General features: G+C 36.8%; 1 protein-coding gene across 2 annotated transcripts in view; it reads right to left on the bottom strand.

Annotated features, from left to right (window-relative positions):
• klhl5 (kelch-like family member 5) overlaps positions 1-26,739 on the bottom strand; it is an 86,053-nt gene that overhangs the window by 4,449 nt on the left and 54,865 nt on the right. For both annotated transcript variants that reach the window (XM_077205000.1, XM_077204999.1), the window contains exons 3-10: positions 26,568-26,704; positions 25,447-25,643; positions 22,624-22,836; positions 11,505-11,691; positions 7,273-7,497; positions 6,122-6,284; positions 5,795-6,007; positions 530-701 (exon numbers count right to left, since the gene is read on the bottom strand). In XM_077205000.1, coding sequence (XP_077061115.1) covers positions 530-701; positions 5,795-6,007; positions 6,122-6,284; positions 7,273-7,497; positions 11,505-11,691; positions 22,624-22,836; positions 25,447-25,643; positions 26,568-26,704 — 1,507 coding nt within the window. The remainder of the gene's footprint in view (positions 1-529; positions 702-5,794; positions 6,008-6,121; positions 6,285-7,272; positions 7,498-11,504; positions 11,692-22,623; positions 22,837-25,446; positions 25,644-26,567; positions 26,705-26,739) is intronic.

The raw sequence follows: 26,739 nt of genomic DNA, 5'->3' as shown, positions 1-26,739 counted from the left end.
TTAGAGAAAATGGATTCGACTTCACAAGAGGTCTCTTCGGCGGTGCTTTTATAGGATTGATGTTCTCTCTGTCAACACACACTGCTTTTTTTGCTCCCTCTCCCGCTCACCTACACTTATATGTAAACATACATCGTCGTCACCCACACACATCCCGAGGCTTGTTTTTTTACAAACGAAACAATATGAACTCTCGGCATGTGGGCGAAGGAAATGTCGCCTAGAAACATAATGAGAAATGAAGCCCAGGAGAAATCAGGCGGTTGCTATAGCACAAGGTAATAACAGACGCTGTGATGCAGAGAAGAGCTGTGCTTCTGTCAAAATGATGGAGGCCCTGCATTTACATAATGAACAAACAGCACTGTAAACAAACAGCCGCAGGAGGAACGAGGCAGAATCAAACCGTAAAAGAAAACGGAGCTGTTACTTGTACGTGCAACATGAAGGGAGCAGAAAACGGATGAATAATGTAAATGTGAAGATATTAGAAGAAAGTCAGGCAGATGGACAAACACAAAGTGTTTACCTGTGTCCACTCATTGGTTTGAGGATCGTAGGCTTCCACTGTGTTCAGGTACATCTGCCCATCATAACCACCGACAGCATAAAGACGGTCCCCAAGAAGACACACGCCAACAGCGTCCCTGCTGAGGCTCATGGGAGCTACTGCTGTCCACATGTCCGTCTTCGGGTCGTACCTGAAAGAAGTCGTAAAATAGTAATTATATAGACAGGAAAAATCAGCCATGTTAATTTATAAATATATTCTCTAGATTTATATTTCGCTAGACCTTGCCATCTCTATAGTTTACCTCATGTCAAGTCAAGTCACGTTTATTTATATAGTGCTTTTTACAATAGGCCTACAGATTGTTTCAAAGCAGCTTTACAGAGATAACAGGAAAATAATGCAAACAAGTTTGTTTCAAGAGGAAAATAGCATCACAGTCCAGCTTAGGTAGGTTAAGTGATGTTTTATTTTTGTTTTAAAAAAGTTATTAATTTAGTTCATTTATATATTTGTATAGCCACTCTGGAGTAAACCGTGATTTCATCGTCCAGCTCAGTTCAGTTCTTGTATAATAGAGTCAGTGCAGGCAGATCAATATTATTGTTGAATATCAAATTAAATGTTAAATTTTATGTCCCCGACTAAGCAAGCCAAGCTAATAGCAACAAAAGTGGAAAAAGGCGACAGTGGCAAGGAAACAAAACTCCATCAGGTTATGGAGTTATGGAGCTCATGTCATATAATTTCCTTTTGTCTCTTTTCTGTCAACAATATAGTCATCAATAAAGTACCCATATCAGACTTGCACACAAATACATTAATATTTCAAATCTTATATTTAAATATAACAAATAAATCGTAGCCAATTAATTTGACCCAATTAAGTATCAAAGGTTCTTTAGTTTACCAATTTTTAATCCTGCAAGGGGCAATTACAATAGGGCTTAAAACACACATAACAGACTTTTTTCAGACATATCCAAACACATTACCATATTAAAACAAATAAACCATATTACAATATGAATAAATCACAATACGTATTACTTACAACACGCTTCAAAATAAATGATAAAAAGTTGTTCTCGTTTAGGAGCGTTGGTGAAAAGTGCTTGAAACGAAGCAAGAGAAATGTGATTCGTGAAGAAAAAAACAATCAATTTGGTAATATTTTTATCGTGCATCATTTACGTACAGTCTGTAATGTTTTCACATTATTAATAATATGTGAAGATATTTTTAATTGGATTTAGGATACATAAAATGCTAGTTAAGAAATAAGAAAAAAATTGCCATTTTATTTAAAAAAAAAAAAAATTTTACCAAAAATTTTTATTTCTGTCATTTCCATCACAGAATTCTATTGAATACAATATAAGAGTTCATCTAGCAAAAGTCCAAAGTCCACAAGAAAGAACCACACAACATGCAGTATATGGCGTGATTTGATAAATATTTAATAATTTTTTCTAAGAAGGATATACTACCATTCAAAATTTGCGTTCAGTATTTTTTAAAAATTTAATTATTACATTTATTCAGTAAAATTCAGTTAAAATTATTAACACACCTGCCCCGCCCCAAATCTACGTAGTTCATTTTACATTTCATAGTTGATTGGCGACGAACATGAAGCAGGGCAATAACTCACTGCGTGATAGCCAATAGAATGGCTGTTGAAACTAAAAGTTTATGAGTAATAATTCGTTCATGATGTTGAATCAAAAAAAATTCTAAAGCTACTTTTTGTAATATTTTTTTATGCTTTTTTCATTTAACACAATAATGACTTTAAATTATATTTGGGGGGGTAATTTCAGAGCCAAATTTGATGTGTGATTAGATTAATTAATCACCACATCGTGTAAAAACATATTACCAAATTATTTTTTCAAATAAATGGTGTTATTTTGAACTTTCTATTCATCAAAGAATCCGGGAAAACAAGCATCACGGTTTCCACAAAAAAATTAGGCATATTGAGCACCAATCAGCATAGAAATCATTTTTGAAGGGTCATGTGAAAATTCAGCTTTGCCAAAACAGGAATAAATTACATTTTAAAATATATTAAAATAAATAAATTTATTTTAAATAGTATTAATATTTCACAATTGCACTGTTACTACCATATTGTACTGTTATTACTGTATTTGACTAAATAAATACAGCCTTGGTGAGCATTAGAGACTTCTTTCAAAAACATAAGAAATCTGTAATGAGAAAAACTGTGCAGATAAACAGGCGAGAAAGATATGCAGGAAGGAATAAAATCTGTTCAGTCTCCTTTCTGTAAGAAGTCCCGTCGAGCAAACTTTGACTGACAGAGACTGAGAGCAGTCAGGGTGCAAGAAGTGTTCAGCAGACAGACAGCTCTTTTAAACAAAGATGCAACAGGGGCAGAGAGACAGACAGATGAGAGAAGATGATGAGCACGAGTCAGTCACACTAAACACCAAATACATTCTTAGTCAACATAGTGTTTCCAAGACATGGCCAAGAGGAAATCACGCTCAGAGGCCACTAACCACCTAGAAAAATGTACATAAAAAGGCTAAAAAGGACATAAAAAGCAGCTCATAAAATCTAAATGTTGTGGAGCATGGTGTTCCTTCTCCTGGAAAAGAGCTTTTATCTGTTCATTTATTTGGAAACTCACTAGGATAAAACAAGCCTTTCTTCACAAGATCATGCATAAATCACAAGTAGGATTTTACCTATGCTCCTGTTCAAATGGATTCTCTCAATTTTTCATTAATACCCAAGCTCCCGTGTCACGTGGTGCTCAGACAGTGGGATGAAGGAATAATTGGCACTTCCCACACGGGTTGACTCATCATGAAGTTGCCACACTGGCACATTTCAGAAGTGCAACTTAAGCAACATTATCAATTACTAGAATGTGTCAAAGACTAGTCTGATGCTAATAAAAACTCTATAAAAACAATACAATAATAATAAATAGTGCATGATCTTCCATCTCTTACGTAGGATAGCATTTAATACTTTCTGTAATAAAAGGATAGTTCACACAACAAAAAAAAATTCTGTCATCATTTACTCTCAGTTATTCCAAACCCATAACACTTTCAACTTTGGAACACAAATTAAGATATTTTTAACGAAATCTGAGTGATTTCTGCGAGAACCAATGAGGTTCATTCTCACGTGTCACGGCAGCACATCTGAGCTTCCGTTTACCAAATTTACTCAAGGTTCTCACGCGTCAAGTACATTTGAGTTTGCATTTACAATGTTTGAGTACTCTAGGCATCGATTTTGACGGTGTAATTATGACATCCAAACTCAAAAGTAGGACCCAGGCAACATAAGATTTGTTCATATCTAAGCCAATGGTACAGTACATCTCCATATTATTCATTAGAAGGTATGTCCTAATGCTTTGTTAGATGCTTTATTTGTAGTTAAAAACAGTGAGAATGATGCTGTGCTAAAATGGTTGTTTTCATGACACTTTAAGGACATTTTAATGCTCTCAAAATGATACACACAAAAAAAGAACTCTACAGAGATCATGTGGCAATGAATTTCAGAATACTTTATCAGAGTTTGCACATTCCCTGACTTTCAACTATAAAACAATTACAAAGGAAAAATCTCATACCCTTCACTAACCTGCACTACCCTAAGTTTGCACTGTGCTCATTAAGTCAGTTTCTCTTTAGGGACTCATCTGTAGCACTTTGATGTAAACACTGGGATTGTTCTGGGATTGCTATATTGTCTTCTTTATCTTCACCTTGGGCTTTGAGACCTAACCATAGCATATGACTATTTGTAGTGACATACTGGTATTTGCCACCTACACAAGAATGAGAAACTTCTTGTCTTTCTTTGGAGGTCTGCGAAAATCATAAATATTGAGTTAAGACTACAGCAGAGTTTCTCAACTCTAAAAGGTCTAAAATTTAGAAATATATTTTTTATATATTATTATTAGTATTATAACTAAAAACTAATAAACAAAATAATAAATAATATTACCATTGTAATATTTCACTATAAGATAAATGCTTGTAATTTATCAATATGACTATATTAGTATTATGTTATATAAATTATTATAGTAACATTTCACTGTAAATTGCATTTAAGAACAAATTTAATATATGAAAATATCTTAAAGTACACTTGTAAAATTACAATATTATTATCTATGGCTTATAATATATTTTATTAATATCTATAACGTTACATCATTATGCTTTTATGAGCCTTTAAAGCTAATATTTGTATTTTTTTTGTTGCCACTAGGGGTCGCTAACCCCTTACAATAACAAAGGCGTAGGTTGATAATGCAGTGATAAGCGGAATGATGGGACTTGCTGTCATGCTGATCGATCTAAAAAAAATTTTGGAGTGAAAACATTCATGATTTTTAACATGACTGTGGTATGAAGCAGGTCGCGATTGCTAATAAGAGACCGATATCAGCGCCACATGCAAGTCCCGCGGATATAAAGGAATGAGGACATTTAATTCTAGCGAACTACCCGGAAGTGCAGAATTACTACTCACAAAGGTCAGTTTATTAGACGAATTAAACTTGTGAGATAACACAGCGCTGTTTCACTTGGTCTAATGTTTCACTTGGACTATCATACTAAACAGCTTTTGAGTGTGTTGAAAGTTACAAAACTAGCAGTAAGCTAGATCAACATTAGAATAACATACTGATCATATTCTAACATTTCATCATGTTGACCTATATAACATTGATATGTTTTATGTACATTTGCTCACCTGTCTAATACAGTACATGCAAGAGCTCTGTCAAGTCCAAGTTAATCACGGACGTGGAGCTCTCGGGATCTCGAAAACGTCACGCTGATATTGATCCTCGTTTTATTTCTCCTTTTGTCCCAAGGTCTGCTTGCCATGGTCCATTATGTTTGAACGAAACAACAACAACGTGAGCGTGCCACTAGACGTAACGCAGTTGTCCACATCTGTCGCCATGGTTACTATGGCAGTACAAGCGGAAACCAGGGATAACTCGGATATTAAGTCATTGACAGGCTACAAGTGACTGGCACTATTTAAAATTGTGAATTTCTCTGAATTTACAAATTCTTGGAAACATTTAGGATAATGAAAGTACACAATTGAAAGAAATATAACACTGTGCAAGTGGTTTTTGGATATTTTGATACAAAATTCTTACATATTGTACCTTTAAAGCTTCTCTTTTGTTGACAACAGCCGGTTTATAAGAACATTGACCCCCGTTTCTGTCCCTTTGATTTCGGCCCTTTTTACCTTTCAACACAGTCTGACAGTCGAGATGCTAAGCTTGATGCTGGGGCATCATGTCCACCAATCGCATACAGAAAGCCATTCCACGTCGCTACGCCAACACCACCTCTGCGTTTAGACATGGGCGCGCAGCTACTCCATTTGTTGGTGTGAGGATCGAAACACTCCACTGATTTCAGACATGAACTTCCATCCCGGCCACCCACAGCATACAGCCTTAAAAAGAGAGACAGAGAATGAGAATCATAGATTAAACAGACAGACAACATTTTAAAGGCATTCATGGAGTCTGTTCAATTAGAAACACAAATTTTGGCTTTCTATGCTTACTTGTTGTTTAAAACTGCAACTCCCACAGTGCTTCGAGGTGTCGCCATGGATGCAACAAAGCTCCATTGGCGAGCTTGAGGGTCCCACCGTTCCACCGTGCTTAGATAACTCCAACCATCATGACCTCCTACTGCATACATGGGGCCTTCTAACACAGCAACACCTACAAACACATGATCACAGATCGTATAAGATTTCATGTGACTTTTAAGACAAAATTCAAGTGCAGTAGGCTATGCTTGAAAATATCATGTGGGGTCCAATGATTTCTACAATGCGGAAAACATGGATGGATAGAATTTATGGTATAAAGTAGGGCTATAGACTTCAAATTGTGATATGGACTAGAGTCTGTGAATAGAAAAGCACAAAAAGACTGGCTAGTCTCCATGTTCTGCGCGTCTTTGTGTGAATAATCCGCACAGTGAATGTGTGGCATTTGTGGTGTTTTCAGCGTCACTATATGAGGACATGAACACACAAAATTCATCACCAGAGATGCTGTGGGAGTCATTTCACCAGCATTTTACAATTTCATTTGATAAAACTATTGTCAAATACACATTAAAACTCAAAAGTCTTCACTACAAACTGAACAAAAAGTTCAGTTTAACTTGAAGAAATTATGACAGAAATATCTCACTATTATACAGTAGAAAGTACTAATTATAACAACAACAAAATAGTTACAGTTTATTAAAACAATACCTTTTAGGAATCACACACAATATCAAAATTGTTCATCCACATTTTAATTGAAATAGAGAAACTCTGAACAAGGTATTGTTCAAATTTCAGTAGATTATACAGGTATTTCAAAGATTTATACAAATTTATAAATATTAATTAAATTGTTAAAATTTTAGGCATTCATTTGATTACCATCATTTTTGATAAAACATTTTTATTATATCATAAAACACAGGATCCAGAAAAATTTAAATGGACAGAATTTCTGAAAAAGTAAAACATTTCATAGTAGACTATTATTGTTAAAATTGTAATAATTATTAACAAAGAACAGTAAATTTGGTTTAAAAAAGAGGATTTTATAGGGCCAAAAATATTGTCAAGCAATCAAGAAACATAATTCAAGTGAATGACAATGAAAACTACAATGTCGACACTAAAATGCAAATGTTATTCCTCACCTAGGCCGTGTCTATGCGTTGACATGGGGGGCATGACGCTCCAGCTCTTGCTTCGGGGGTTGTAACATTCCACCGTGTTGAGAGTCTTGAGGCCATCTCGTCCTCCTACCACATACAGGCGGTCGTCGAGAACCGCCACGCCGAACTGCAGCCTTCTTCCACTCATAACAGCCACCTGCCGCCATGTGTCCCTCCGCAAACAGTACTGCTCAATACTAGTGGCCCCTTTAAAAACAATTACAATCATTTATGAAGACATCTGTACATCAGCAGGGCCCATCAGAATTCCCAGACATATACAATAATTCAGATACCTTCCCTATTGATATAGAGAACAAATTAAGCTCTTTAAAGTCTTGATTGTTACAGATAAGAAGAAATCTGGAAAAAAGTCTGAAATTAAAGAAAAAAATTACACAATACATTTTTGTGAGGTTTATGCTTATAAGTAAGATATAAAATAAATGTATTAAAGGCAGGGTAGGGTTTTTGTTATGCTGGTTGAAGGTCTCTTCACATCCTGATAGCAATCACTAAGTTAAGTGGTCTAAATGTATTTATGTATATATAAATATCATCTGTGGAAGGTGTAAGACCATAAAATGTTTGTCCAATTATTGCATTCGATCTCCTACCTGCCTGTCAACGTATCTATTTTCATACCTCCGCGTCACTGCAGCCGAAAAAGAACCCACCGTTACAGTTCCTCCTGAACCAAAACAACAAGCTTATGCTGCGCTCACACCATAACTACTGTAATTTGGAAGAGATGGAAACCCGTGACGTTATACTCGAAGAGTTCATGACTCGAATTTATGTGTTTCAATGGCAACATTGACACACATGTATCAACTGTACCCCCGACAGAGTTAGGAAAAACACTGTTTAGTTGTTCAGTGTTATGATAACAGGTTAGACGTCGTAATTAGCCAGCATAGGACGCAAATGAAAATAACATTTGCAATTTAAATGTGTATTATTAATAAATATATTAAATATATTGTTCCTGTTTTATATATTTTAACCAGTGCTAATTTAAATAAAATGAATACATTTTAATTGATGAATAAATAAACATGTTGCCCAATTGTTTTTTTTTTTCTTTATTTGTCTTTATTTATTATATTTGCAACAATGAACATTTAGCTACCTTTACATTATTAAAAATGGGTGTCTCAACTGTACCATGGTACTGTCTCAAATGTATTACATATGGGTACAGTTGAGAAAAAGTTGAGACAAAAAGCACCTTATTTTTATGAGCTAATTGTGGAAAATATAAACTACTCGTGTGTATTATTGATTGATAATATCTTAGTCTACAAGCTAATGAAATGTCATGTGGCATGTCATGTAGAAATTCACTTCTTTTCAGTATCTATTTTTGTGTGAAAAATCAAAACGCAAAAAGTGTCTCAACTGTACTCAGTCTACCCTACAGGTAATTGGCTTTATAGGCCAATAGAGAGGAAAAACTCCCTTTCGTTTTCTCCATAAAGAATTTTTTTTTTTTTTTTTTTTACCATAACAAGGTTAATATATTATAATATATAATATATCATTGTGGTCCATAGAAGCAATAAGTCAGTGATACATCAACATAATTTAAAAATATATATGAGTAATAGCCAAATTCCTGGCAAAGTGTTTTACATTATATGATTATGTAATTTGCAGTGCTTCTTGGGCTGCGAAGTTCCAATGGACTTCATATTCTTCTGATTTTAAAATACGTTTTTGCTTCAAATCCAAGTTTGTAATCTCAGAGCTAGGTGATTTGGTTCGTGCCTTGGAACTCTTTATTGAAAAATATTATGAAATCCCAATGGAGAATCCAATGAGATCACTGTGGCACTCTATCCACCTTATTTTTCATGCAAGAGCGGGCACCACCATTTTTGAAATATATGCTGCGTCCGAAATCGCATACTTCCCTACTATATGGTAGACGAAAAACAGTATGTGACAAAAGCAGTATGTCCAAATTCACAGTACTGATAAAAGAGTAGGTTAAAAAGTACCTGGATGACCTTCTACTTCCAGCGATACTCTGGTGTGCATATTATACTATATAAAACATACTTTTTTAGTAGCCCTGAAGTAATTACTCAAATTCAAAATAAGTATCTACTCAGGAGAGTATGCGATTTCGGAAGCAGCAATAATGTGTTAGATTTCCGGTAAGACACTTCCGCTTATCGTAGTTGTATTGTGAACCCGTAGTTTTGCTTCGACTGTGTAGTTTTGACTGGCTAGCTGTCTGTTAATATGGACTACAGACAGACTGGTGTCCTTTGCGCAGTTAGGGTGTGATATAATAGCTGGTTCAAGCGTAAAAAATACCTGCAAGATATTTGTTTTGACCATAATTCACGTCAAAGAACTGAATGTGGATGTGGGTTAGACTATGATCTGCACGTTGCAAGAAGCTCGTCAGCTTTGGTTAAAAGCATTATTGTACTGTGTGAACACGCTGGCAATGCGAGTTGCTTGTTATTTTTATGTTTTAGTCAAATAGTTAGTGTATCTGTTTTAACCGTTCAATCACCATTTTCAGTTCTTTGCACGGACAAGCTTAATGTGTGACACGATGCAGTACATCTGAAACAGTGTCTGTTAAATTACGTTATTAATGTTCTAAACGCAGCAGTAGTTTATGTATTTCTCATGTATGTATTTGAGCGACACATTTGTGAGAAACCGCCAAAATTGATGTACTTTTTACTCTTTCCACATCGTTGATGGCAGACTCACAGAAGTTCATCCCTTTAATATTTGGTCACTTCTTTACGATAGAAATGTTACAGCCACTGTAATTTCTTGAATATAACATGTGGACACGCACACTTTAAACTTTCATTTTGAAGTTGCAATGAATGAACAGTTTATATATTAAGAAACATATTGATGTATTCTCCTGTGTTGGTAGGTTTATAGATTATTTACGTTACAAATCTGGTGAAATTGCACACATTGCATTCCCATATGAACGTTATAAGCAACCCAAACTCACAGCAAATGCAGAGATGGCATTTGTTAAACGAGCTGCTCTGACGCGCATCGAAGACCCGTCTATTCTGAGTCACAACACAAAATAAATGAAAATATTCTCATAAGATGTCAGGCAACTTCTACATTTCATCCCCCACTGTGTTATACACCGGTGTGATACACATTAACCATCACAGTGTTTAATAGTGTTTTGTGCGTGCTCTCACAACATGGCTTCTTACCTACAGGCTAGCGAAACGTAGTCTAACACATTAAAATGTAGTACGTCATCATATTTACTTCTGCGTTGCAAAATAAGGTGAATACACCACTCATTACAAACTATGAATCATGTGAATCACCTATTGACCATTAGGGGTGTAACGATACCCGAATGTCACGATTCGATACATATCACAATACTGAACTCACGATACAATATTATTCCGATACTCCAAGACATATGATAAAAGGTAAAAAAAAAATGTTCTTTTGATTAAATGCTAAATTTGATATTACATTGTGGGTATAAATGAATAGGCTTGAACAATGGTGACACCAGAATAAAAATATTCATGATTCTGAAGCTGAAAATACAGAATTATTTTAGGCGAAAATGCTTGCACTCTGTCATTGGCTAGAAATATTTAAAATAATGTTACCACTTTTTACTGGTAACATAAGATATTTGGCATTATCAGGACCCACACATATTCGCCCACTCCCCCACTGAGTCAGTAGTACTGACTCAGAAAACTTGAATTTTTTCTCACATGGCAATTTTTATTTTGGGTGAACAATCCACGATACATATTTGTTGCATTTTTGTATTGCTAAATTGGGACACGATATATTGTTACACCCTATTGACCATGATTCACCATCTCTATGAATTCAGCCAAGACGATCCCCTTCAGCCTCATTAAACATAAGTGTGTAACAGACCAGACCTTTCACCATACAACACTAATTTAAATATAAACTTCTGTCTCACTTTTGGCCTATTTAACTGTAAAACACTTACTGTTTAAAGCACCATTAATTCAAAAGACTCAAGAATATCCTGTTAAAATGTAAATGTCTCAGCAGTCTACTGCACTAATGGAGAAAATCTGACAGTGAACTGGGGAAAAATGAAGAGGAGGGGTTAACCTTGTTATCGGACTAGATAACATTTAAAACAAAAAGGCGAAGGAATTTAGAACTATAGAAACAACATAAAAATGAAATGAAAAGAATACCTTTTGTGGCATCCATGCCACCCACGGCGAAAAGTGCCCCTACAGTGGCCTTACGTGGACGTGTTCTCGGGCTCTGGAGGAGAGGCCGTCTCTCTGGCAACAAATGATACTTCATGGCCTCCATCACCAGGCGCTGACACTCCACACTGTCCGTTAGCAGTGGATTCGCCTCCATATCGGCTAAAAACTGCATCAAGAAAAGACAATAACTGTATGACCCAAAAACTACAGATTAAACATATAGTTATAATTATAAAATCTATTATAAATAATACAAATTTTATGTTTAGTGGAGGGAGTTAATATTATATTATATCCGTTATATTGAATCCGTGAGATGGTTCTTAAAGTGACAGCAGCCTAATAAACATGCTGATGTCTGTCTCAGTATTCATTAAAAAACTAATGAATGAGTTATTCTTGACTGAATAACTTTTGTTGCTTTAACAAGGATTAATCTATATTTAATTTATACAGTGAAGACTATGCATTGTCATTTTACATTTAATTATTCTATTTATGTAGCCGAATACTACTGTAAGACCTAACTGAAAACCTTAAAGCACTGTTTATTTAATTATATTGTATGTATATTTGTATTACTATTTGTGCTATTACTTGTCAGTTGTTTATTTGTTTTTTATTTTATAACTGACTGTTCAATTTTCTTTAATAATGTTTGAACTTTATATTAGTTATCACAATCGGATTCAAGAATTGTGAAATTTCATTGCAATCTAAAGTGTAGGTGTCATAATTAATTACAGTAAAAGTTTACGTCATAAGTAAAAAAAAACTTTATAATATTAGTTAATATATTGTAGTCTCTACATTGTTAATATCATTGTTATTATCAAATTTGTTAGAAAATCATTGTTAGTTCTTTCAAGTAGATGAAATACTATTCACTAAACCAATTAAAAATGTGTGAAAAAAATGACAACCCAAAATCAAAGGCCAAACACTCTGCCACTGATTGGGCAAAACAGACTCAAGCCTCAAATGCCCTGCGCTAAACTCACGTGATTGGTTATACTAATGTTGCAAAAGGTATTATATTTATTTTTTACTTGGTTTCCTTGTTTTTATCCCTGCATAATAAATAAACTTCAGCTCACTTCAGGGCACCTTGGTGTTTACTGTAAACCCACTGCTGTTCAATTGCTTCTCTAAAATATGAAATCACATCAGTCATGCTGTCATAAAGACCAAGGAGCTGCTTGCCAACTTCAAGATGTTGATTTATGCTGGAGAAGATTAGCTCTAAGATTAGCTAAAAGGTTTAAACCTTCCAGACAGGAAGGGTATTTATAAGAGGAGTGACCAAGACACCAGTAACAACACTGACAGTTTGGAGAGTTATTTTGTCTGAAATGAACACAACATCAGAGATTTGGCATCTGCAAGGGAGCGGTAAGAAGAAAACCATGATAACCATGATAGAAATTATAATCCAAAATCTACCGGTTGACAAATTTCTACCAGTTTATTGTGTCTACGGTATATCCGTTGGATATATTTGACCAAAAATATTGTCATACTGTGAAAGAATATTACAATTTAAATATTTTTTCAAATATATTTTCAAATTGTATCTATTCCGGTGATGGCAAAATTCCAGTGATGGCAAAGATGGCAAACAATAACCGACAACTAAAGACTGAACACAGAGGAACTAAATACACAGAGGTAACAAACTAAATGATGTGCAGCTGTGGTGGAAGATTAGGGTCCATGGGAACAGATGAGTGGTGGGAAACAAAGACAAAGAAACATGTGACTGATGACAAAAAACTGAAAGTCCATGAAAGTGAAACTAAAGATGAGTGAATCCAGATATCCATGACAGAACGCCCCCTCCCAGTAGGCGCAAACTCGCGCTGTAGTAGTAGGGGTGATGGAGGGGGCTTTGGAGGTGGCCGAGGCGATTAGACAGTGAAGACAGAAGATGATGAGGCGATGGTGCAATATGGACGACGAGACCCCGGCGGCAATGAAGGGCGTCCAACAGCACAGGCCCCAGAGATGACAACCCACGGCGGAGTGGAGGGAGGAAGGAGCCAAGGTGACGTGGAGGCTGACATCAACTGGGGGATGACCAACGGTGACTGAGCCGATGGATCTCAGGGCGCAGACGGAGAGCCAATGGAGAAGAGCGACATTGCTGGCTCAAGAGGCTTGGGTGATGCCGATGCGATGATCCTCTGAGGAGGAGCCAGACTGCTTGAGGACTGAGAAGGAGGAGCCCGCTGCAGCCATAGGGGTGGATGAATGGAGCGTAGGGGAATGTCCGCAAGTCTGTGGCAGAGGTGGTGTGACAACTGACCAAGGGGGAGTCGGTGGGATGAGGGAACCCAGTGAAGCTGTAAGGCCGAGGGTGTCTGGTGGAGCCAGAGTTCGCGTTAGACTTCCGCATTGTCTGTCATTTTGACAGACAGGGTCGTAAAATTCTGTCATAATCTATTATTGCCTGTCATTTTAATTTTCATATTTTAATGATAATAAGCCATTTAATAGGCTCTGTTTTTGTTCACACTTTCATTTTTATTCACAAACTTACAGGACAAGCTAGAGGCTAGATTGTGCATTCATTTATTTATGAAGAGAAAGTTAAACAGAGACTGTGGGTCCCTTTTCAGGTTTCATCATGAATATTTGTCTAATAAATCACAATAAGCTTTGTGCTTTGCCACTTTTGATATGAAAAAAAGTTTCAGCTTTCAATTTCTGTCAATTTTATATCAAAATTCAAACAATAAATGCAGTTTTGGCGCTCTTTAATGTGGAGCTAGCGATCACTAGCACCTCAGTTCAAGTGAAGTGAACGTGACACTCCCTTCCTCTTTACTACAGTAAGTTACAGAACGAAATAAACATGAATGAACATCAGAAAATACGTTGAAAGATACAGTCCAACTTATCGAAATCCGTATCATGCCTCTCATTTAATCGTTCTCATACACAGAAAGACGTCAATATAACATAGACTGTAAAACAGCTTGTAAACAATGTCACGTTACTCAGAAAACCCATTCTTGATAGTCAGCAAGAGTGCACTCACCACCAAGTGGACAGGAGTGAGAATTACAGTTACAAGTTACAATCAGATCATCCTCGGTGTATCTGTGAAAATGAAGGACGGCTGTCAGATTTTTCCGTCAGTGCTAAAAAATTCCGTCAGTGACGGACACGACCTCTGGGTGTAGCCAAAGGTGGGAGCAGCGGAGGTGGAGCCAACAGGTCGACGGGCTGTATCGGAGCAAGACAAACTGAGGCTGGACGTGAGTGCTTGGCATTACAGGAGATGGTGAAGGGCTGCAAACCGCCAGCAGAGGCAGGGCGGAAGGCAGATGAAGGCCCTGTCTTCATATATTATTGAAGGTAGTAATATATTGTTCATGCAGGTGTATAGATACAGCGATGAAGGTTCCAATGAAACCAATAAATATTCCATAGTACTGTCCAGAAAAAACAGAAATGGCGTGGGATAGGGTGGAAGATGATACCTCCACGCTGAAGTCCATCAGCCAGTCCTCAGTCTCTATTTCCACCAATATACCCTCGGCCACAGATGTCGTGGGCTCACACCCCTCCTCTTTCAGTGCGAGGCTCAGTGCTGTGCACTTGTCCTCGGGTTATGGCTCGGTTTCTGGCTAGCGGGTAGTAGCTCTCTGTCTGCAGGGGGTCTGCAGGGGATTCCTCCATGGTCGATGGTTGTGAAACAGGCTCTGGGTCCGGCTGTGTTCTGGACCGGGGGTAGACACTCTCCAGACACCGGATGATAGCGTCCCTCCAGCTTAGTCCAGAGGTGTCTGGGAGGTCTATAAGGTGATGGTAATTCGCCCAAACTAAAACAATGACTTCAGGGTGGTCAAGGGGGCTGGTGACAGCAAGAAGACAGAAGTTTCCAGGGAAAATAAAAAAATATAGGGTTTCAAAAGCGATCGCAGCAAATTTGGCTGCATAATCCATTTGGTAAATTATTCTGTCACAAGGATGAAGATGAAGAAGGACGACAGGATTATAAAACATAAACAACGTTTTATTAAACTAGAAGGTAGAAAGGACTACAAAACATAAACAAGGTTTTATTAAACTAGAAGGTAGCAAATGTAACAGCATGTGTAACACACACACACACACACACACACACACACACAAATAACCGACAACTAAAGACTGAACACAGAAGAACTAAATACACAGAGATAACAAACTAAATGATGTGAAGCTGTGGTGGAAGATTAGGGTCCATGGGAACAGATGAGTGGCGGGAAACAAAGACAAAGAAACATGTGACTGATGACAACAAAAACTGAAAGTCCATGAAAGTGAAACTAAAGGCTGATTTATACTTCTGCGTCGGATCTACGCCGGAGCCTCTACGCAATACACTACGCGTTGGATTTCATTTATACTTCTGCGTCGTTGTCCGTGTTGCAATTACACATGCAGAGGGAGCGTGTGAAACCCGAGGGAGGCATTCTAGCAGACCAATCACAGCGCTTGCGTCCCCGTAGAATTGACGCGTTGTTCATTTTGCACGTCAGGGTACGCCGAAGGGTGCGCTCGCTACACACAGCCTACGACGTAGCTACGCCGTGAGTTCGACGCAAAAGTATAAATTGGGCTCAAAGATGAGTGAGTCCAAATAACCGTGACACAAAGCTCATTGCTCCAGTCTTTACTCCTTAAATGCTAGTGTATATAACATGGTACTGAATGAATATCAATGACACCACAGTTTGTTTAAAATTTTTGTGAAATAAAACAAAAACACAATAGTCACTATAAATGAGCAAGTGTCTCCCAATCTCCCTTAGTTCACTGACCATCTGATTTCTCAGAAGGTCAGTTTGGGGGGATCAAAAGAAAATGTAAATACATTTTTTTCTGATTACCTATAATACAACACATTTCTGACAATTTATCTTTAAACACCATAGCCACAAAGAGCTACAGAATAGGTTCCAAATTGAACCCTTACCCTCACCCACTTAAAGATACACTTTGATAACCTGACAGTAGTGAATCCTTCCCAGCTTCTCAGACCTTGAGGGGAGGACTCTGGGGACAGAATGAAGAGAGAAAACAAGCTTCTGATGAAACTTCTGACAAAAGGTCCAACCTACATTCCTTTTTTTAAAAAGAGGGAATCCCAGTGAGAGACAGAGTTAGTGTCCCTTTGGGTCTCTAACAGAGTTCAGATAATATTATGTAGGCAACAACTCCTGAACAAACAAGCTTTTAAGAAGCTAAAACAAACACACACACACACACACACACACACACACACACACACACACACACACACACAGACACACACACACACACACACACACACACACACACACACACAGACACACACACACAAAACCTGTTTCCTGCTGCAAGTTCTAAGAAACTCTAAATCATTATCCGGCTCATACATAAACATCACACAGGACATGCTTTATTCTTTTTCCTCTTGTGTCTCTCTTTTTATCTTAATCCTTTGCAAATGACACCTCTCGTGGCCGTTAACGAGTATTCGTTCATCACATTCATCCTCTCATCTGCCCTGTTTATCTACTCTCAGCTTGGCTAGTGAATAGAGAAGGTTTTAATTAAAGGAGCGTCTTGGATAGTCACAGAAATAATAATTGGCTTAATGAATTTTGCTGTAGTGATATGGCCCTATAGAGACACTATATTAAGTACAACATACCCTGGGTCCAAACTTAGCTTCTCACCACACATGCTAAGGGCAAGAGAACTGGGAAAATCTTTATAATTATTTAACATAAGTTGTTTTGAATAAGAGTGTCAGCCAAATGTACAGTAGATATAAAAATGTATGGAACAAAACCTTTTTTTACGTACTGTATGTGTCATCACACAGAGACAATTTCTTAAGAAGACATTTATATGTTTTTGATTACAATCGAGCAGGTCAGACAATTATTCTTAGTGATGCACCAAATTTTTGGCAAACAAAAACACAGAATTTTCAGTTGAGGCTGAAATGGTTCTGGAGGCCTGAAATCCTTGACTGAAACAGTAGCGCTTCTCTGATGGTGTGTTTTGACAGTGTCATTGTCTGTGCACAAAATGTGGATAAGCTACAACAGGCAAACATGTCAGCTGTGTTGATGCTAGGGCTGAGTTGACAATATTCATTTCAAGATTTTAATTGATCTCTTTATTTTGATAAACTGAGATCTTTTAAGTCTATGCTGTTCTCAGTTGATGCATAAACAAAAATATTGTAGCGTGCATACCATACAAAAATGTCACAAAAAGCTTTTGGCTTTGTTACTTTTGATATAAACAAATAAAGTATATCATAATATAATAGTATTGTTTTGATGCTCTTTAAGGTGGCGTGATGGATCGCTGTAGCCAGCTCACACACATAAACAGATCATCTCTTCCTCTTCACTAGTTATAGCACGAATTGAAAACTGAAAATATTAATATATATATATATATATATATAAATAAATATATATATATATATATATATATATATATATATTATTTTGTACGTATATGTGTGTGTGTGTGTGTGTCTGTGTGTGTGCGTGCGTGCGTGCGTGCGTGCACTAAACTATCACTGGCATATAATACATGTATATGCCAGTGATATTTAACAACATATTCACATACAAATTTGCACAAACATTCGCATGCATACAGTATGCGCATACACCATCAGTCAGTACCATCTCACTGAATCCATAATCACATCCATCACTGCGCTCAGAGTTTTCTTGTTAGAGCTTCAATATCCCACCCATTCAACACCACCTCCACCTGCTCAGTCTCTGCTTTCACCTCCCTCCCACTATCCATTTATCTCCACTCCACCCTTTCTCTTCTCCTCTTTGTGCTAAAAACAAAAGCTAATCATTGCCACCTCTTTCATAAAAGTGCCCATGTCACATACAGTGAACAATCACAATCTGTCATGGAACAAAATCGATCATCTCTACTGAAAGTGAATACTGACGATACATGTGGAAGAGAAATTAATGTTCTTGAGTTAGGATGTCTGGATGGTGGCTTAGAAAGGCCTTTTTTCTTTACTGGGAAGCATAGAACAACCTGCAATTTACATTTAGATGGAACTGAACGAACTCTGCTCAGCCAGCCACGAGTGGGAGAACGCTCATCTGGAATTATTTAAATATTTCTCTTTTTTTCACCTTAGAAAAAAGGGGGGAAGAGAGAAATAGAAAGGTAGAAGGAGAGAAAAGGCGAGAAGAGGGAGTTCAGTGGAATTCATCAAGCAATTAAGAGGAAAAAAGTGCAAAGCTTTGAGTCTTGACGAGAAAGAAGGCAAAGTCAATTAAACTGTATATCCATTTAAATATCATGTTCTGAGGCCACAGACTGAATACTTGACAATAACATTAAAACACTGCAGTAGGACTGCACAATCACATATAAAACCAAGATAACAAATTGTGAAAATTGTCTACTTCTTTGGCTTCAAAATATCTATTTACAGTATAATGTGTTTTTAATGACAACCAATGCTAATGCACGGGTTGTAAGTGATCTAACTCATATTTGTTTGTTTTATTTTACATTTATGCATTTGGCAGAAGCTTTTATCTAAAGCTACTTGCATTCAAGGTATATATTTTTATCAGTTCATGCATCCCCTGGGAATTGAACACATGACCTTTGTGTTGAAAATGCTATGCCATGTAGTTGTACTTGTAATTTATGCTTTACTTCTAATAGCTTCACAGCCAAAGCAAAAACCATTTATTTGCTAATTATTTGGATTCACTAGAGCATTTGTATGTAGGGTATGGACCACTCAGACACACACTAATTATTCATTATATACAAAGGTTTATGAAACTCCAAAACTAACAGCCCAAATGAACAAACACAAGGGCAGAAACAGTGTCATGTTACAGGGCATGATAAGGAGATTTTGAGAGATACAATGGGAACACAGAAACCCTCTTTAAAACAGACTTTGCTGCATTAATCATAGACTAACTGATCTATAAATGAACATGCATAAAACTGTGATGACTATTGTGTCTATTATGGGACTGTGTAACTATTATGTATGGTATGTACCCTGATATACCACCAACTAACGATCAATGTAACCTCACCTGTATCATGCCTCCTACCTAATTAATCCTCATTTAATGACTCACACATTGATCTACATCACCTTCTTCTAGAATGCAGTGTGGATGTGTTATAGCTATCTGAGCATTAATGAAGGTATAACCACACTTCGGACAAAGACTCGTAAATCAACTAAGAGCCATTTTCCCTCTCAGACATGTCACCGTTCTTATTGGTCGAGTGCAACCCTTGGGGGTGGATCCTTTCCAGCCTTTATTAGAGACAGTCCACATGTGACTGCCCTCTCTTAGTTCTTTCATCCAGCCGCAACACTGTTCTGGTGATTCTGGGGAACCCCCTCCCCCTCCACGGGGGCCCCAGGGCCCAGCAGGCCTCAATCCAACCAGATATGGGCTTAGGCAGGAGAGAGAAGACTCTCTCACAAAGAACCAAGGACAATCTCAGGAGTTTTGGAACAAAGACTCCAACCAACAACGACTCCAATCACCCACTCTTCCGACTTCCTCACTTCTCCTGCGTGCTCGGCGTGGCCTCAACAGGGCCTCAGGCCTTGAACAAACCAGCCATGCATTCCTGGAGAAAGAGAACTCTCAACCGACTTCCACTTGACACTGCTGGAACCATCAACGACTTCAATTTTCAACACCTTTAAGAATTGTTCCCACTACAAATGCAAGTATTCAATTCAATGAAATGTGAAAATGAAATTCTGATGGTTCTTCTCAAGGTCCCTTTTTCCGGTTTCCAATTACCTATTTCTGTAATTATGTGTGTTTAGTTTATTTATGTTTATGATTTAGTTAATAAAACTTGTGCACTTTATGTATTTGGTTCTGATTTGCTTGCAATACGAAGTCCCTTTACGGTTTTTGTTCTTGCTACAGGCTCAAAACGCTGTACATAGTAAGAAATAATTATTCTTCTGTGGCCAGGGAAGATACCCTTTTCTTAGAATAAATTAATAATCAAAAGAGTTCGTTGGACGAACTGATTAATTGTTTGTAATATTAATTTAGCCATGTCAAGTTAATCCAATTAACTGACCCAAATATTCATAATTAATCATAAGTTATTATTGATTATTAATATTTCATATAGCTAGGTTCCTTACATGTAGTTTCATTTAAAACATACACAATAAAATATGCAATGCCAGAGAGCAATGTGACAAAACTGAAACTCTCCTAATATAATCACAGTGTAAATAAGGCAAAATATGAATAACATTGTTGTGCAGTAAATTAAGTTAAAGTTGAGCGGTTAACAATTTTATTGATTTACAGCAATATATAAAAAGCAATTAAGTAATTCAGGAACACAGTTCTCAGCTTTGAGATATATAGCATAAAGAAGGCATGCTAAATAAAACAATGATCTATACAACATAACACAAATACAAAAAGTATTTCAATTATATAAATCACAATGAATAATCATGATTATAATATCAAGGTAAATAATCAACAATTATAATTTTTGCCACACAGCCCTGTACTGCAACATTTAAAAAGGACCTGTTTAAAACCGATACAATTTTAAGATGTAGAAGGCAACAACAACAACAACAAAAACATTTCTGTGGAGTGTGTGTACGTGTGTAAGAAATGAAGAATGAGATAAGAGAAAAAAAGACACAACAACATCCTCCTTATCACACTCTCCAGGCTCCAAAAGCATCCCATCATTGAGTACACAGCCTCATAGCAGAACTAGCAGAACAGCACTGACCTTCACACACACATAAAGACCAGAGATACTATAAGGACCAAATAGCAATGCTCTATGCAAACGCATAAATGTAAAGTCTTCTAGCCACAAGAGCTCAATTTTACGCATTAACACATAAAATGAGTCAGAATGCAACTATGTTCTGGGTTCCATTACAGGAATTGGAGTGATCTGAATTATTGGTAACACTTTACAATGAGGTTGTTTTAGTTAACATTAATTAATGCATTAGTTAACATGAACTAAAACTGAACAGCTCTGTTCAGCATTTTTTAGTCTTTATTAATGTTACCTTGTACATATACTATTGCATCTCTTGCTGTGAAACACGAATAAACCTTATTGGTTCTTGTGGAAACTCAAACGTGCTGCGTAACACACGAGAATGAACCACATTGGTTCTTGTTTATGTAATTAATGACAGAATTTTCATTTTTGGATAAACTATTCCTTTAATATTAGTTTATGCATTAGTTAACATGAACTAACCATGAACAACACCTGTATACAGCAGTAGTTAATCTTTATTAATTTTAACTTGTGCATAGACTAATGCATCTTTACATTAAATGCTTAAATTGTTCACATTTGTTAGTGCATTAGTGCATGAACTAACAATGAACAACACCTCTGTCTTTACAACATGAATTAATATTGGTTTATGTTCTTTTCCATTTTTAGATTTCTTAACATTTAAGGTGCATGCTACTTAAAGCATTATTTACCATGAACTAACAATGAACAACACTTATGCACAACGCACAGCACTTTATTAAAGTTACTTAAAAGCAATAAAGTAATTTGTAAAGCTCACTGATAAAGTAGAAACCATTCAAACATCAGTTAATGTGTTTTTAATGTTTGTAGGCTCTTTAATAACATGATTTATCTTTCATAAAGTATTAATTATGCATTTTTTGTAAACCTTATTATCACTTTTGAGAGCCATTTGGGTGGGGTGTTACCAAGATGATGGTCTCAAAGTGGGCCGACTTGCCAAAAAAAGTGACTTTGACAAAGCTAAAAGGCTGTTTAGCATTCTACTGCAAAACGTCAAGAAGCATGTGAGCATTAATCACTGTGACTGACCGACTTACTGACTGATCACTCAATTAACTGATTATCTGATAAATTAATAAATCCCGAAAAATTGTTTTCTGATTTGGCTTCATGGGTATACAGATCAAGCTGACTGAACAAGGCACAGCAGAATAAAAGACTGACGGATGGATGGATGGATGGATGGATGGATGGATGGATGGGTGGATGGGTGGATGGATGGTTGACTAACCTGTGGTTTAAGCAGGGGTAAACGGATGTGAGAGAGAAGAACAGGAAGCTGTGATTGACGGGTGGGCGCATCATGGCGGACCCAGCTGAGCAGGGCTGTTACCACGGTTTCCTCTTCTCGAACATTCATGTCATCAGAAGCTAATAGCTTCTCTACCTCACCTGCAGGCAAGAGCAGAAACTCCTGATGCCTCATGACCTCCATGAAGTGCTCCTATGGAGAGAGAGAGAGAGAGAGAGAGAGAGGGGGGGGGGGGGAGATTATCTAAATTGGTTGATGGAACCAAGGATGTGGTTGTCACAAAGTAGAGCATCACAGTATGTGTGTGTGTGGCTAATGGCCTTTCAGCATAGCAACATACAAAATACAATACCTATAAGTCGATTTGACAGATGCCATCTACCAAGAGAATAAATGGAAATACAAATTTGAATGGTGGATCAGTGGCACGTGATATTTAGATCAGGTTCGGGATTGTATATGTTTAGTCACAGCCAAACAATTTTTGCAGTGCAGCCCTGTAATAATAATAATAATATTTCTTTATATTTATATAGCGCTTTTCTGGGTACTCAGAGCGCTTTAAATGGATTGGGGAATCTCCTCAACCACCACCAATGAGGCCATAATGGACAGAGGCCAAGGGGCACATTTTGCCAGGGTGCCAGTGTTACACCCCTACTCTTTTTCGAAGGACATCCTGGCATTTTTAATGACCTCAGAGAGTCAGGACCTCGGTTTAACGTCTCATCCGAAGGACGGGATGTACAATTACTCAATCAAAATTCTAGACACATGATACAGGCTACATGATGTGTATATATAAAAACACACACATTTACTTTGTATACTTATTACATGGCTTGGTTGAATTCTAATGTAGAATGCGGTCTGTTATCAAGAAATAATATATTTATTTCTATTATCAAGAAATTTATATATACTGCTAAGTATAACAGAGAAAATGCCATGAAAAACAGAGCGTTGCCATGGACATGGCCAATAAACTCCTTTTTAAATCAATATTTTGTGTCAAATTATTGATTTATTTGCTAGGTAGCCATGTAACAAGCGGGATAAAGTAGAGTGAGGTGGTTGTTATAGCGAATACAACCCCTTCAGGCTAATTCAAGACCCCTCCGCTGATCCGTCGGGGTTTTACTCTGTCCATCATAACAACCGCCTCGCTCTTCATTATCCCTTACATAACATATATACATAAAAAAATTATATTAAAAGATTATTATCTTTATTCAGCAAAGACTCAGTAATAGCATTTATAATGTTACAAATTGCTATAAATGCTAGTTTCTGTTCTTTTTATCAAAACAAAAACAAACAAAAAAAAGTGTAATGATATACCACTAAAATATTAAGCAGCACAAGCCTTTTTAACATTGATAATAAATGTTTCTTGAGCATCAAATCGGCATATTAGAATGGTTTCTGAAGGATCATGTGACACTGAAGACTGGAGTAATGATGCTGAAAATTCACCTTTGCCATCCCAGAAATAAATTATTGTAAATTGCAATAATTTTCACAATATTACTCTTTTACTTCTTTTGCTTTTACTGCAGCCTTGGTGAGCACAAACAACCCCTAACACACACACACACACACACACACACAGAGAGAGAGAGAGATGTTGTGTTTTCATGTTTTATGGGGACTTTCCATAGACATAATGATTTTTTACTGTACAAACTGTATATTATATCCCCTTACACTAACCCTACACCTAAACCTACCCATCACAGAAAACGTTCAGCATTTTTACATTTTCAAAAAACATTACTTAGTATGATTTATAAGCTGTTTTCCTCATGGGGACCAAAACATGTCCCCACAAGGACAAGGATTTCAGATATTGTGGGCATTTTGTCCCCATAATGTAGGATTTAATAACTATATAATTTACAATGCATAATTATATAGTTATTTGCATTTTAGTATTTGAATTTGACATGGATTTATCTGCTTTTCCTGTAGAACAGACCTGCTACCCAACATGGACATCACTGGTATTACAAAGTGAACAAGAGAACTGGACATCATCACATTGTTGGGGAATGGGGGGATAAAATAAAAACAAGGGAAGGAAAGCCAGATAGGAAACAGAGGCACTGATGGAAAATGGAAAACAAGTTTTCACTGCAGTCTCCATGACAACCCCCCCTGTTGTGAACTGTGGGCGGGCTATTACGGGTTATATTTTCTTGAATGAGTTTCCCTCAGGAGCAGTGAAACATCAAACACTGAGCGGAAAATTTGCGAAGAGGAACAGTAGCATGTCCAATTAAACACACTCGCCTCGTTCAGGGAACTTTTTCGGCACCAGTGCTTCCACGCCTGTTAAATTGAGCTCAATTGCCCTCTCATAAACCCACAAAAACGGGCACAGACAGCCAGATGGACACAGACGCCTATAGATGAATACAAATACACACACTCACTGAGGCAGCCACCCACATAGACGAACAAAAAAATACGTCTCTGTAACTTTAAGCATATCGCTGTTGCGTGCACACGCTCGATAGTGTCCTCTAATTCACTTCCAAGTTTTAACTCGGTGAACTGCGGATGATAAATCATTCAGTATGCGTTTGGTTAGGAGGCAGACAAACAAAGAAAAATGAAAGAAAAGTGATAAAAGAGGAAAAATGAGGCTGAGAGAGACGGGTGCTCATTGAAGATAAAAAAACCCCAAAAGGTTTAGTATCCACTTTCCAGGAGCATGCAGGAACTCCTTTTGACTTTGCCAGCATATCTTTTGCACTAATTAAGTGAGTGTGTAACTCTTCTCAATGTGTGTGTGCTCACCATGGTGTAGTTGTGTGCCACCTTATGGAGGTCCAGGCAGCCCTGAGCATCTGCAAAGGATCGAATGCCCAGACAGTTGGAGGGATGGAGTTGTTTCATTAGATAACTGCAGCAGGCCTGAACCACCGCAGACAGCTGCAGAAGACATGAAGCTGACAACAAACTCTCTATAGTGTCCTCTCTCAACTCCAAACGCCCTGTAGAAAGAAAGACTGAGATTAGGTGTGCAAATCTGTTAAAGAGTGCTTATTGGTTTATTTATTTACTACCATTCAAAGGTGTGGAGTTTTTTTTTAAAGATACTTTATTTAGCAAGGACACATTCATTTGATCAAAAATGACAGAATATTTTTTCTATTACTATTTCAAACACTATTTCACTATTTGCTCTTGTTTTGAACATTGGTGATAAGAAATGTTGCTTGAGCACCAAATCAGCATATGTATGATACAGAATGATTTCTGAAGGATATTGTGACACTGAAGACTGGAGTAAGGATTCTGAAAATTCAGCTTTGCCATCACAGGAATAAATTACATTTTAAAATATATTAAAATAGAATCAGTTATATTATTACAGTTTAATTGTAATAATGTCACAATATTACTGTTTTTACAGTAATTTTCATCAAATAAATGCAGCCTTGGTGAGCGTAAAGAATCTTACAGACCCCAAACTTATAAACAGTGCTGTATCAGCTAATATTGAATATAAACTGTATAACAGCTGAAATTGAATATTCATGGATAATTTTCCATGTTTACATTAACACTCCATTTGTCTTCTAACATTCAAATTAATGTTAGAAATTATGTCAAATTAAATTAATGTCAAATTAAACTAATCTTTTAACTTAAAATGTATAAGCTAATTAATTACAAAATGAATATCAGTCTTTCAGACTTTTAAATGCAAAACAGTACACCATTATAATTAAAAGTATTTTATTTTTAGTCCATTTTGTTTTATTTTTGTAGAAAATAGTATAAAATTTGAATATCAGCCATAATATCAAAATAATTTTTGACTAATTTGTATCAGCTAAAATTTCAATTTGCATCCTTAGTATATGTGCATGTGAATATTTCTAACCAAACATCTCTTCCAGATAAACACATACCTGTGTAAGCGTACTGTATCAAGACCCATAATGCATCTGGGTCCACACCCTCCATTTTGATCTCGTCTTGCTTTGCCTCTCGGACATCACTGGTGAACATGGCCGCAAAGTAATCAGACACTGATGAGAGAACCAGTCTAAGAGAGAAAGACAAAGAGAGAAACTGAGATGA

Source organism: Siphateles boraxobius, unplaced genomic scaffold (genome assembly GCF_051911475.1).
Source record: "Siphateles boraxobius isolate OS27281-9 unplaced genomic scaffold, OSU_SipBor_1 53, whole genome shotgun sequence".
In the NCBI taxonomy this organism is placed as follows: Eukaryota; Metazoa; Chordata; class Actinopteri; order Cypriniformes; family Leuciscidae; genus Siphateles; species Siphateles boraxobius.
The sequence above is the reverse complement of the archived record's forward strand: the minus strand, read 5'-3'. Positions and strand labels throughout refer to the sequence as shown.